This window comes from Lithobates pipiens, unplaced genomic scaffold, assembly GCF_037356315.1.
Source record: "Lithobates pipiens isolate NorthernLeopardFrog02 unplaced genomic scaffold, aLitPip1_a1.2 Scaffold_19, whole genome shotgun sequence".
Taxonomy (NCBI): Eukaryota; Metazoa; Chordata; class Amphibia; order Anura; family Ranidae; genus Lithobates; species Lithobates pipiens.
Window position 1 is genome coordinate 181,721,854 of NW_027507764.1, and position 13,579 is coordinate 181,735,432.

General features: G+C 46.5%; 1 protein-coding gene across 4 annotated transcripts in view; it reads left to right on the top strand.

The window, feature by feature from the left end:
- Nucleotides 1-13,579, top strand: part of LOC143996476 (acyl-CoA dehydrogenase family member 11-like) — a 116,333-nt gene that overhangs the window by 55,047 nt on the left and 47,707 nt on the right. For all 4 annotated transcript variants that reach the window (XM_077491538.1, XM_077491535.1, XM_077491536.1 and 1 more), the window contains one exon: nucleotides 13,336-13,477. In XM_077491538.1, the coding sequence (XP_077347664.1) occupies nucleotides 13,336-13,477 (142 nt within the window). The remainder of the gene's footprint in view (nucleotides 1-13,335; nucleotides 13,478-13,579) is intronic.

Genomic DNA, 13,579 nt, shown 5'->3' on the forward strand with positions numbered 1-13,579 from the left:
TTTTCCGTCTGTGCACCTCTTCAGAAGATTTCAACTCACTTTCTGTCCCAATGACCAATGTTTTTTGAAAATTTGGGGGTTTTAGTAAAACAAGGATTGGGATAAAGCATCAGTGGAGAGGAGACATGTTTTTCCCATATCAACACTTACAGGAGAGAATTTCCCTTCCCAGGGGTAGATTTAATCTCCCTTCCTGTTGTCTCCTTCCGTTTGCAAGTAGGAGACGTTCGTAAATTGGATGTTTGAAAGTAGGGGCCTGCCCTATATGCTCTGCAGAAATTTGGGCCTAAGGTGATGGTGTTGCCACCAGTTAACACTGTAAGCCCTCAAAGTGTCTCTGGGTGGGCGCTGGAGCGCCCTGCTGTGAACTATTATATCAAGAATTGTAATTACATGCCATTGTTGAACAGTGGTAGAAAAAATTGTGTGTATGTATATATATACACATACACACACACTCACATATAGCCGGGATGTATATATATGCTATGCATAAAGGGGAACCCCAGGCTGGCCTGTGATGTCTCTAGTGTCCTCTTTAAGAGCCACAGCAACAATGGTCGATGAGCAAAGCTTTGCATTTATTATCTTCACCTTGTGAATGTAATGTAGGAGCTCTGTGTGATCCAGCTAACAGGTGCTTGTGCATGTTATTTAAATGTGATGTCTTAGGAAAAGCAATAAAGGTTCCTGGGTTGCAGCCCTCTCACCAAATCCTGTATACAGTCAGCAGTCCTCAGACATGCAATCGATCATCTCTCCTGGGATGCAGGTGTGTCGCAGTGGCATTCAGTCTCTGAGCTGCTGCAAGGGCCTCTCCTGGGACATACCGCAGGGCCGCAGGGCTGCTTTACACCCTGCGGTACGTCTCAGGAGAGGCAGCTTGGTCAATCTGTTCCTAGGGTTGCCACCTTTTCTTCAAGTCAAACCCGAACACTTTAGTGGCGCACGCCAATTTAGTATAAACTATAGATATATTTTGCTATTAAATAACATTTATAATCATATGAAGTTAATAACAAGAGTCCCCCTTTACATCAGAGTCCACAGAGTTCCCCTTTTACATCTGAACTCGCAGAGTTCACATTCACTGTAAGGGGGGGGGGGGGGGGATCTGCAGACTCTGATGTAAGGGAGATCTCTGGGGACTCTAACATAAGGGATGCTCTGGGAACCCTGATTTAAGGGAGAACACTGAGAACTCTGATACATGGTAAGAACTCTGATGTAAAGGGGTGGGCACTGTGGCCTCTGGTGTAACGGGGAACTGTGATGTAAGGGGTGCTCTGAGAACGCTGATTTGCCTTAGTGTACTCACTCAGAGGCAGGAGAGAGAAGGAGGGAGACTTCAGTCACAGACAGGGATGGCTGGTGAGCTCACTCACCTTTTGGCAGTCAGCATTTCTCATCCAGATGTATCTGAGGCTGTTGACTTAAAATTTCTGGCCCAATCTTTCCTTTTCTGAGGCACAGCACCAGGGATTGGAGTGTGGGCAGACACAGAGGGGTGGGGGTGGGGGAAGAGGTGCAGATTGAGCCCTCTCTCCTCTCCTGTCTGTTTGTTTGTTTTTTGGGGGGGAGGGGGAATTGTTAGTGTCGGCTTTGGGCAGCATGAAAGAGAGTGTTACAGACACTCTCAGCTTAGAAGACTGCTTGGAGGCCATAGTCCAGTTTAAATAATGTGTTCGGGTCTCAGACAGTCTGAAACCCGGACGCATAATTCCAAACCCAAACTGTCCGGGTGAATCCTAGACAGGTGGCAACCCTATCTGTTCCTCTGGGCTGGAGTTGTAGATGTGTGTCCCTTGGTAGGCCGCAATCCTCCTCCACGACAGCTGAGGAAATGCTCCCCTCATGGAGTCCAGGAACCAAGAGAACTTCCAGGTCCAATTCCTGTGACCTTATCCCCTGTCTCCAACTTCCTGACACTCGCAATGCAGCCTGGAATTTGTAGTCCTGTTACACACTTCAGTCAGTCAGGCTGCATTGTGCTGGACTTTCTATTCCACAGTCATTTGCTTCTACCTGGTGATTGGCTCAGTCTTTCCCAATAGGGAGGTTCTTACACAGCAGCTTTGAGTGTCTGTGTGGAGAGGAGAAGGGGGGGGGGGGGTTGAAAAAGCCCACGCTGCTGCTGCAAACAGTTCTCCCCTTTGGATTACATCAGCTCAGCCTTGGAGGTACCTGCTACCCCTGTTTAGAGTTACAGAGGAGATCTTTGACTATAATTGGTGCTTTTGCATCTAACACATGCAGCGATACCTCACATGTGTCATTTGAATGCTGTTTATATATGCGGGGGCAACTTACCTATGCATTTGCTTCTGTGAGCGAGCATACGAGGAAGGGGGTGCTTTACATTTTTTTTTTCCTCAAAGAAGTTTATTGAAAATTATTGTGAAAATAAGCGAGATCAAGTGTTTTTGGGGTTCTGAGCTATTACATAATGTTTCGAAGAGGGTTAGATCCCAGTGCCATTGTGAAAGTGGTTTTGCTGAAGTCAGAAAGTGTCTGATTTGGAGAAATTTTAAGAACGGGAGGCTTAAGTTTGGAAATTTAGCAACCATTGCGGGGTGTGAGAGTAATTTGCCCTGTTCGAAAAATTGATGCGCTCTGTAGGTTGGTCCCTGATATGGGAGACTAGAGTCATATCCCATAGATCCGGGAGAAAGTCAGGATTTCGCGAGAGTGGGGTCATAGGCCCGTGCGGCGGTGCCATGTTCAGGGACTTACATGTGTTTATGAATGCCTTCAGAGTGGGGCCTATAAAAGGGTGCGACCAGCAGTCTGTAGGGATTGCCTGCTTCGAGAGCCAAGGAAGATTGGATAGTGGGATGTGCGCAACAGCATGTTCGAGATGAATCCATGCCTTATCTTTGTGATGTATGTGCCAATCTACTACTCTAGTGAGTAAACAGGCATTATAGTAGGTGTGAATGTCTGGTAGACCTAGTCCACCACATTGCTTGGGGAGGATGAGTTTAGCCCAGCTCAGTCTTGGGGAATGAAGGGACCAAAGAAACTGTCTACAAATAGTTTTATATGTGTTAAAAAAGGATTTAGGGATCGTGATAGGGATAGTTTGAAGCAAATAAAGTAGTCTAGGGAGGATATTCATTTTTAAAACCGCTATTCTGCTGAACCAGGAAAGGTGACCCTTGTGCCAATTCTGAAGGTCTTCTTGAATTTTGGAAAGTGCTGGACCAAAATTTTTAGCATATAGCTGCAACAAGTCAGAAGGGATTTTGATGCCCAAATATGTTAAGTTATATCGTTCCCAGCTAAAGGGATAGTTTTGGCGGCATTGATCCACAACATTGTCAGGTAGGGAGATATTCAGCGCCTTCGATTTCTCAAAATTTATTTTGGGATTGGAAAGTATATGAAAAGTGTCTAAGTCTTTCAGGAGATTAGGTAAAGTGATTATGGGATCTGAGAGGAATAGCATGATATCATCCGCTTATGCGGCAATTTTATAGTGTGAGTCTTTAATGTTAACCCCTTTAATATTTGGGTTTTCCCTGAGCATGCGAAGGAGTTGCTCCATGGTAAGCACAAATATGATCGGGGAAAGGGGACAACCCTGACGGGTTCCGTTGGCAATGGAGAAGGTGTTCGATAGCCAGCCGTTGACCCGTATTTTAGCAGTAGGGGACGAATATAGGATCAAAATCATTTGGACCATCAGTGGGGGGAGTCCCAGGTGTGTCAATACCGTTTTCATGTAGTCCCAAGCCGCTCTATCGAACGCCTTCTCCGCGTCCAATGATAGGAAAAATCCTTTGGTTTGAGTTGAGGTTAGCCAGTGGTGAATGTTCAGGGTTTTGATGGTATTATCCCTGGCTTCCCTGCCAGGGATGAATCCAACCTGATCTGTTGATATGACTTCTGGGAGGAGGGGCAAGATATGGTTCACCAATATTTTCGCATATAGCTTGATGTCTACGTTGAGTAAGGAAATGGGGTGGTAATTTGGAATCAGCGTGGTGTCTTTGCCTGGTTTGGGGATTAATGTAATATGTGCTTCCAAAAGGTCAGTCGTGGGTCTGGTAGAAGAAGAGAGGGCGTTGAAGGTCTTGAGCAAGTTTGGTATTAATTAAAGATTTATAGTATGCTGGTGATAGACGGTCCGGACCCGGACTCTTGCCTGCTTTTAGTTGTTTAAGGGGCGCAAGTCACTTCCTCTACAGTCAAAGGGGCATCCAGACTAGCCCTGGCGGGAGGTATGGGAGGAGGGGAATGTTTCGTTAGGAAGGCTGTTATTAGGTCGGCTCTAGTGTGCGTGCTGTCCGCGGGGGGTGTTGTGGAAGGTTATACAGTGAATGGAAATAGGTCACAAAGTGCTGAGCAATAACGTCTGAATCAATGATGGAATCTCCCGTAGGGGTCACAATCTTATGTATGGTGTAATTAGCTTTCTGTCTTTGAAGAGCTCTCGCTAAGAGCTTACCAGACTTATTGCCAAATTCATAAAACGATTTTTTCCACAAAATAAATTTTCGTTTCAAAGTTTTTTGAAGTTCGTCTAAAAGATCCTCTATGGTTTTAGTGAGTTCGGCGAGACATGTATCGGCTAAAGTGCGCTTGTGAACTCGTTCGAGTGACTGAATGCGTGCATAGAGCGAGTCCACACGCGCTTTTATAATTCTATTTCTCTTTGCCGCTAAGGATATAAGTAGACCCCCGTATTACACATTTGTGTACTGCCCATACCGATGCAGGGGGTGTCTCAGCCGAGGAATTTTCCTTAAAATAATGAGAAAGGCATTCTACAATGGAAGCTTTGTTTTCCTCATCTAACAGTAAGGACTCGTCCAACCGCCATATGTTAGACCGGGGGTGGCTGTGGGTAAGATGTAGTGAAATAGTGATTGGGTTATGATCAGATAGGAGCAGAGGTTCAATCGTAGGCCCTTTTTAGGCAGTGAATGTCAGCCTGGGAATTAAAAAAGTGGTCAAGTCTCGAATATTTATGATGTGGGGGAGAGAAGAAGGTGAAATCCTTCTCCGTTGGGTGTAAAGTACGCCATGTGTCGTGTAAAGTCAATGTTTGCAGTTGTAATTTTATGTCCCGTAACGCGCTGTATTTCAAGCACGTTATGCCATTGGATGTGTTAAGAGAAGGTGTTAGCGGTACATTAAGATGAGAATCCCTTGCTGAAAGGCAGTGAGTTGGGACATGACCTCACGAAAAAAGGTCACTTGGTGAGAATTTGGGGCATAGATTTTAGCTATAGTGATGGGCCGTTGATATATGGTACCTTTGATGAATAAGTAACGACCCAGTGGGTCTCGTTGAGTATCCGTGATGGTAATGGGGCAATCTTTCTAAATCAATATCGAGACCCCTTTAGATTTTGCTTGGGCATTTGTCGCATGATAAACCGTCGGGTAATGGTTGTTATGGAGCTTGGGAACCGCAACTGTCCTAAAGTGTGTTTCCTGTATGAGAGCTATGTGAGCCTTAGCCTTGCGTAAGGTATATAGCATTTGAGCTCTCTTTTCGGGCGTATTGAGGCCTCTAAGATTGAGTGAGTAAAGGTTAGTGGTGCTGTGCGTACTAGCATGAGACGAGGAAGGGCAGTTAGAAGATGTAACGTCCGTCATGTTGGGAAGGGGGGAGGTAAGGAAAAGGGAATGGGGACTGAGGTGTGGAGGCGCTTAAGTAATGGGCGAAGGGCTATAAAGGAAGATAGCGTGCAGAAGAGGAAATAATACTCACAAGGTGAAAATATTTACCACCGTCTGAGGTGGTTTAGTACAATATAGGATATATACAATATAGGATGTCAAGTGGCTAAAGGGGTCCCACACCAAAATAGGCTGGGATCCCTTCAGGCCACCCGGACGTGGGGGTTGGTGAGTACAATACCCTCTGCGGACGGAAAGTAGAGTAAGAGATGGATTGGTGACTCGGCACCCCAGGATTCAGAAGATACGTGAAATTTAATCGGGTATAATCTGTGTATGTAGGAATTAAAATTGATCCCCTAAAAGATATGTTATGGGGCCTAAGGCCCGTCATTGTGTGGTAGATCCCTGGGTTGGGTAACCTTATGTGGGCGCTCCTCATGGTAGCATAATAAACCAACGTGTGTAATAGGCTATAATAGACCGTGCGGTCAGGGGACTCCCCATGTGCCCCTCATATCGGTAAATTCCTTCACTATAGAAAGTCAAGGGCAAGAATCATAGCATCAACCAAGTTAAACTGCACCACATACAAGGTAAATAAAGTAAACCACATGTTTATCAAACTATATTATACACTGGTTGACATAACCCGCTAGTCAGTGTATAACAGCACTCCTACCCCACTGGGTAGAAGCCGCGTGCGTGGTGAACAGGAGTGCTATGACAACGAAAACTGGTGTAATGAACTTATTTAAGATCACAATAATGAGGACACACATTGTAATGGACCACCATCCAGCAGTATGGGAAAAAAAAAAGGAGGTATAGTGCGTAGAGCTAAGGGTGGTTAACTAGGCCACTAATCATCAATCGTTCAGCTAAGCTCCACTAAGGACATGTGTCACAACTAGATATTGAGGCGGTTGGCGCATTCAGTCCACTGGGGACAAGTTAATGGTGTCCGTTTAGGCCACACTCAGGGGGAGCTGGTTGTGACAGAAACTTGCCAGAAGGGGGTTGTGGCCAGTATAAAATGTGTGGAGTAAGCACTTGTATATAGCAGTCATCAGAAAAGGTGGCCCCCACAACTACTCCGAGCAGTCGGTTGTACTATCCCTCTGCATACATGTTAAATGGAATTTACTAGTTCAAAGTTCGTGCCCGAGAGAGAAGTGCCGCCACAACTCCAAAATATGTGATGTCAGGAAAGGCATGTTGCGTGTTGCGTTAGCCATGTCCACCCATCCAAACGTTACCAGAGATCACTCCGAGGTTGGCGAAGCAACGCAGACAAACCTCACAGTGTCCTCTTGGGGTTGTATTCAGTAGAGTTTCGCCCCTATCAGGGGCAATCAGGGAAGTGTAGTTTATAGTATTTGCCAACATTCACATGAGGAAAATGACGATTATTAGCAATGCAGGCTAAAGTACACATAAGACCCTGGGAGGTGGTATAGCAATGTGTGTCCTCCGTGAAGAAACGTTTGTGTCTGAGTTCCTAGGAAAGGAGTTAGGCTCCGGGCAGATAGGAAATCAAACACTTCTGCCCCGTACACACGAGAGGGATTAAGTCTGACAGACCTCCAAAGGAGTTCCGCCGGAGTTCCGACAGAGTTCCGACGGAGTTCTGGCGGACTTTTCGACCGAACGGACTTGACCACACACCATCACACCAAACTCCGACGGAGTCGAACGTGATGACGTACGACTGGATTCGACGTAGGAAGTTCATAGACAGTAGCCAATAGCTGCCCTAGCGTCGGTTTTAGTCCGTCAGAGTAGCACACACACGAGCGAATTTTTCGAAGGGGACCGGGTCCGGCGGAGTTCCGTCGGGAAAATTTGAAGCATGCTTCATTTCTAAAGTCCGTCAGACTTTAGCAAAGCTAAAGTCTGTTGCAGCCCACACACGATCGGATAGTCTGACGGACTCAGTCCGTCGGAGTTTGGATGTCGAAAAGTCCGCTCGTGTGTACGGGGCTTTCTATTCAAGGTAACCGTGGCTCTCAGTGATCCCTCCTAGCTAACGGAGAGGTAGAAGGGCTGATGTCCCTGGAAGCGTTGTCACTGTAGCGGCGTCCTCTGAAGTTTGAGGGTGATCTTCTCCTGCGGTGTCCGGAATCTTGGGTTTCCATCCTCTCCGGTAGATGTTTGGTCGCTTTGTAGGCTAGTGGGCGAAAATTGGCATACCAGTTGGGGACTGCAATCTCTGAGATGTCCAGTGTTGCACAAAAGTTGGGTAAGTCCTCTGGCATTTTAAGGTGTGCAGTGCGGCCTTGATGAGATACAGTGAGGCAGAATGGGAACCTCCACTTATGAAACAATACCTCTGGTTTTCAGCGCCTCTAATAGAGGCCTCAGGTCTCTGCATTGTTGTAGTGTGATTCCTGAGAGGTCTTGAAAGATTTGAACAGGGGCTGATTTGTACGTAATTGGCGACATGGTTCTGGCGTTTCTTAAGATGCTTTCTTTGAGCTGGAAATCCACCAGGCAACATACTATGTCAGTGTCTCTCCCTCTAGGCCGCAGGGCACGGTGAATCTTTTCCATATTGATAGCCGTCTGTGGGGGTCTGTCTAGCATACTGTTAAAGATGGAAACCACGGCTGAGGAGATGTGCTCACCTTCTACGGACTCAGGGAGGCCTCTGACCCTGAGGTTATGGCGTCTCCCCCTGTTGTCCAAATCCTCCATGCTTCTTTGCATCTCCCTAAGTTGTAAGGTGTGCCCATCTATCTTCCTGTTTGTTTTGCGCAGCACAATGTCGTGTTGGTCAGACATTTTCTCCACAGTCTGCACACGATCGGAGAGAGCCCTAATGTCTAATCGCAGCTCTGCAATGTCTGCCGACAGGGTGTCTTTTATGTCTGAGGCAATCAGACACAGATCCTCTGCATGCTGATTTGTGGTGAGGATGTGTCCCCTGATCGCTGAGAGCCACTGGGCCTGTGTTCAGGGGAAGCTGTATGATGAGAAGTCTCTGACAGGACAATAGTTGCCTGCGGGGGAGGATGTGTCAGTGAGGCCTGTGAGGCACCCTGACGGGATGGCTCCATGTTCCCCCTCTGCGAGCGGAACATCTCGGGGATGATATGGCTCTGCCCGCCTGTATGTTTGCATGGGGAGCGGGACCGTGAAGCCGAGGAGTTCCGGGAAGCCGTACCCATCATTAGGGGGTAAATGATACGATTGTACCTCGGAATGCTGATGTGAGATAGCCTGAGGTGCCGGAGCTCTCGAGTTTTGGGTCCGCCATTGAGCTCGTCCAAGCCACGCCCCAGGGGGTGCTTTACATTTTACTTTTATATTTTTATTTTTACACTTTCTCTTAAAAAAAAAATTTTGATCACTTTCATTCCTATTACAAGGAATGTAATAGGAATACTGCGTGACAGGTCCTACTTTATGGAGAAATGTGGGGTCTATAAGACCCCACATCTCTCCTTCAGGCTGGAAAGACTGATATAAAAAAATAAAAATAAACTGTCTCTGCTTTTCCAGCCACGTCCCTGGCATTGTTTACTTCCGCCAGCCCTGACGTGATGTCATAACGTTGCGTCCAGGCCTTCGATGGTCATAGAGATGACTGGGAACCATCTGGTCACCAGAAATCTCTATGCTCAACTTCTGGTGGTAACTGATTAGTTTTGGGGCTCGCCCGTGCAATTGGTGAGCCGGGAAATAAATTGGTCACTGCCAGAAGTAGAAGCACCGGGGGGGGCACAAGAACGTTCAGGTGGCTGAAATGCCACTATGATTGTTCTTAGGGTGCAGGAAATCGCCAGCTGAAAAAAAAATGATATCTGGATGATGTCTGTACCTGCAGGCATCATTCAGATATCCCCACATAAACTCCATGATATCACATGATGTACCTTGGGCGAGAAGTGGTTAAAGAATGCCCCGAAGACAAGCAGACTAAGGGCATGGATTACCAGATCCTGTGGTCTGATGAGACCAAGATAAACTTATTTGGTTCAGATAGTGTCAAGTGTGTGGCTGTAACCAGATGAGGAGTGTAAAGATAAGTGTGTCTTGCCTAGATTTAAGCATTATGGTGGTGGGAGTGTCATGATCTGAGGCTACATGAGTACTGCCGGAACCAGGGAGCTACAGTTCATTGAGGGAATCCATAGTTGCCAACTGTCCCGAATTTCCCGGGACATTCCCGGGATTAGGACATTTGTGCTGAATTAATTTTGTCCCGTGAAATGTCCCGGGAAATTCAGTTTGTCCCAGGAAATCAATTTCCCGGGTTTTTGCCGCCGGCCTCCATTTTAAGAAGACCAGAAGTTGGTCTATACCTGTGGCGCCGCCCATCCCCGCTGCCAGTGTGTGTTTGTGTCAGTGTAAAGTGCGGTGGGCGGCACCACAGTTAAATGTCTCTGCGCGGTAACGGCGGCATGTCGGGGGTCAGTCTGTCAATGTGGATGTCGAGGCGGGGGCCAGTAGGATTTCGAGGGCCAGTCATGGTATGTGGATGTATGTGGGGGCCAGTGGTATGTCGGGGGCCAGTCTGTGGATGTCGGGGGCCAGTCTGTGAATGTCGGGGGCCAGTCTGTAAATGTCAGGGCCAGTGGCATGTGGGGGGCCAGTCTGTGGATGTCGGGGGCCAGTCTGTGGATGTCGGGGGCCAGTGGTATGTGCAGGATGTGGGGGAGCAGTCTGTGGATGTGGGGGGGGCGGTCTGTGGATGTCAGAGGGGCACCAGATGTAAGGAGGGGCACCGCTGATGGACACAGATGTGAGGAAGGTACCTCTGATGGGGCACCTGATGTAAAGACAGACTCCGCTTGGGACACCTGACGGCACCTGGTGGCAGGCAACGTGGCTAGTGACGCGCTCAGGGCTCCCACTGATTCTGCATTATGGTGAGTTGAATGATTTCATTTTATATTACAATGTAATAATAGAAATAATGTGCTTCAATCATCCTGACACCATAACAATCATGGCGCCGGGATGATTGAAGCGCCAACACCAGGTATTTGGAGTATCTTTATCTGCTGATTCTCAAACTCTGGAAAACACATATTGCTATTGTGGTGTAGGATCGGGGGGCTGCTGTCCCTCCTTTCCCTCTCCCCCTCCTCCTTTCCCTCTCCCCATCCCCCTCCTTTCCCTCTCCCCATCCCCCTCCTTTCCCTCTCCATCCCGCATTCATCTCAGACTCTAACCACACCCCTCTGAGCCACGCCCCGTGTAAGCCACGCCCACCATTTTACATAAACCACGCCCATTTTTCGCCACGACGTGCTATGCGCGCCATATTTTTACAATTTTCTATGCCACACCTAGAAACGCCTGCCCCGCCCCCTAATTATACCATGACTCCACCTACTGCCGAAAAAGCGTCCCGAATTTTTTTTTACAATGTTGGCAACTATGGGAATCATGAATGCCAACATGTACTGTGACATACTGAAGCAGAGCATGATCCCCTCCCTTCGGAGACTGGACAGCAGGACAGTATTACAGCATGATAATAACCCAAAACACACCTCCAAGAAGACAACTGCCTTGCTAAAGAAGCTGGGGGTAAAGGTGATGGACTGGCCAAGCATGTCTCCAGACCTAAACCTTATTAGGCATCTGTGGGGCATCCTCAAACAGAAGGTGGAGTAGCGCAAGGTCTCTAACATTCACCATCTCCGTGATGTCGTCATGGAGGAGTGGAAGAGGACTCCATTGGCAACCTGTGAAGCTCTGGTGAACGCCACGCTCAAGAGGGTTAAGGCAGTGCTGGAAAAAAATGGTGGCCACACAAAATATTAACACTTTGGACCCAACTTAGACATTTTCACTTAGGCCCCTTTCACACGGGGCGGATCAGTAATGATCCACCCGGTGATGATCCGCTTGCTCAGCGGGGATCGCTCCGCTGTCCCCGCTGAGCCGGCAGCGGGCAGGGCGGTCTCCGCACACTGTGCAGGGACCGCCCTGTCAGCTCTCCGCTCTCCTCTATGGGGATCGGATGAGCACGGACCGTCTGTCCGTGTTCATCCGATCCGCTCTGCAGACGGATAGAAAAATAGGATTTTCCTCCGTCTGCAGAATCGGACAATAGCGGAGGCGGACAATAGCGGGTGTCTGCAGATGTGCATCCGCAGACACCCGCTATCCCATAGGGATGCATGTATATCCGTATTTCATCCGCAAACGGATGGATGAAATACGGACATACTGTCCGCATGTGTGAAAGGGGCCTTAGGCGTGGACTCACTTTTGTTGCCAGCGGTTTAGAAATGAATGGCTGTGTGTTGAGTTATTTTGAGGGGACAGCAAATTTACACTGGTATACAAGCTGTACTGTCATTGCTTTACATTGTAGAAAAGTGTAATTTCTTCAGGGTTGTCACATGAAAAGATGTAATAAAATATTTACAAAAATGTGAGATACTGTAGCTTCATAAATAGACATTTCCGAGGACTTTGGAGCTGGCGTGGGGATCATAGGATGGCACCCTGTCCGAGCCTCCTATGGAATTATTATTTCCTGATATATTCCCTGCAGCAGATATATTCGTAACTAAACAGACATTTTTATATATAGGAAAATATTAATTAATAAATAATATATAAATATATATATATATATATATATATATATATATATATATATATATATATATATATATATATATATATATATATATATATATATATATATATATATATATATATATATATATATATTTACACATATGTTTAGCTGTGTGCAGACTACAAACATCACATTTACTGTGTAAAGCCCCGTACACACGATTGGAAATTTGGCCAGCAAAAGACTGATGAGAGCTTTTGGTTGGAAAATGCGACCATGTGTATGCTCCATCTGACTTTTGCTGGCCGAATTCCCTCCAGCAAAAGATTGAGAGCAGGTTCTCTATTTTTCGATCGGATAAAGTTCTGATCGGAAATTCCGATCGTCTGTAGCAATTCCAACGCTCAAAATTCCTACGCATGCTCGGAAGCATTGAACTTAATTTTCTCGGCTTGTTGTAATGTTGTACGTCACTGTGTTTTTGACGGTCGAAAGTTTAGAGAACTTTTGTGTGACCGTGTGTATGCAAGGCAAGCTTGAGTGGAATTCCGTCAAAAAAAAACATCCACGTTTTTTCTGACAGAATTTCTGATTGTGTGTACAGGGCATAAGGGCTAGATTACACTATTACACTCAAAATATGGCTTCGAACATGCTTCGTTAAAGCTCTCTGAACACCAGGCCAAACTCCTGTACTCAAATAAAATGATTAGCTTACAATCCTGTTTACACCTTGCTTTTTCTTCAAAAATTCTGCCCCACGTAGCTTTATTGGTGCTTCAAAGCCGCCAAAGAAGTCTATGGCAAAGCTTGCGATAGATAGATAGATAGATAGATAGATAGATAGATAGATAGATAGATAGATAGATAGATAGATAGACACACATACACAAACACACACACACACACACAGGGCATCTGCGAAGCTTCAACAAAGATCACCGAAGAATCACTAAAGCTTTACCGAAGCTTCACTGAAGCATCACCAAAGCTTCATCGAAGCAACACTAAAGCATCAAAAAATGCATCATAAAAGCATGTTGAAGCGGTACAGTGGGTGATTTAATGTGTGTCCAAGCCGAAGCAAGTGTTAATGAGCCCTAATGGTTTTCTAGCTTGTTTCTTGGTGTTTAAAAGCAAACTTTACTGTCTTTTAGGCTCGTGCGATTGCTGTCCTGGACTGGGAACTGTCCACAATTGGAAATCCTATATCGGACTTGGCTTACTTTCTTATCGGTTATTTTTGGCCTCACGAAGAACCCATTTATGGTGGTGACAAATCCATTGGCGATATTGAAGGTATGAATTAAAGGCAACCTGAACGGACAGAATTATGGGGGTTACCATTGCTGAACACCTTTAAAAATGCGAGTTGCTTGTCTGCCTGTGGTTCCAATACTT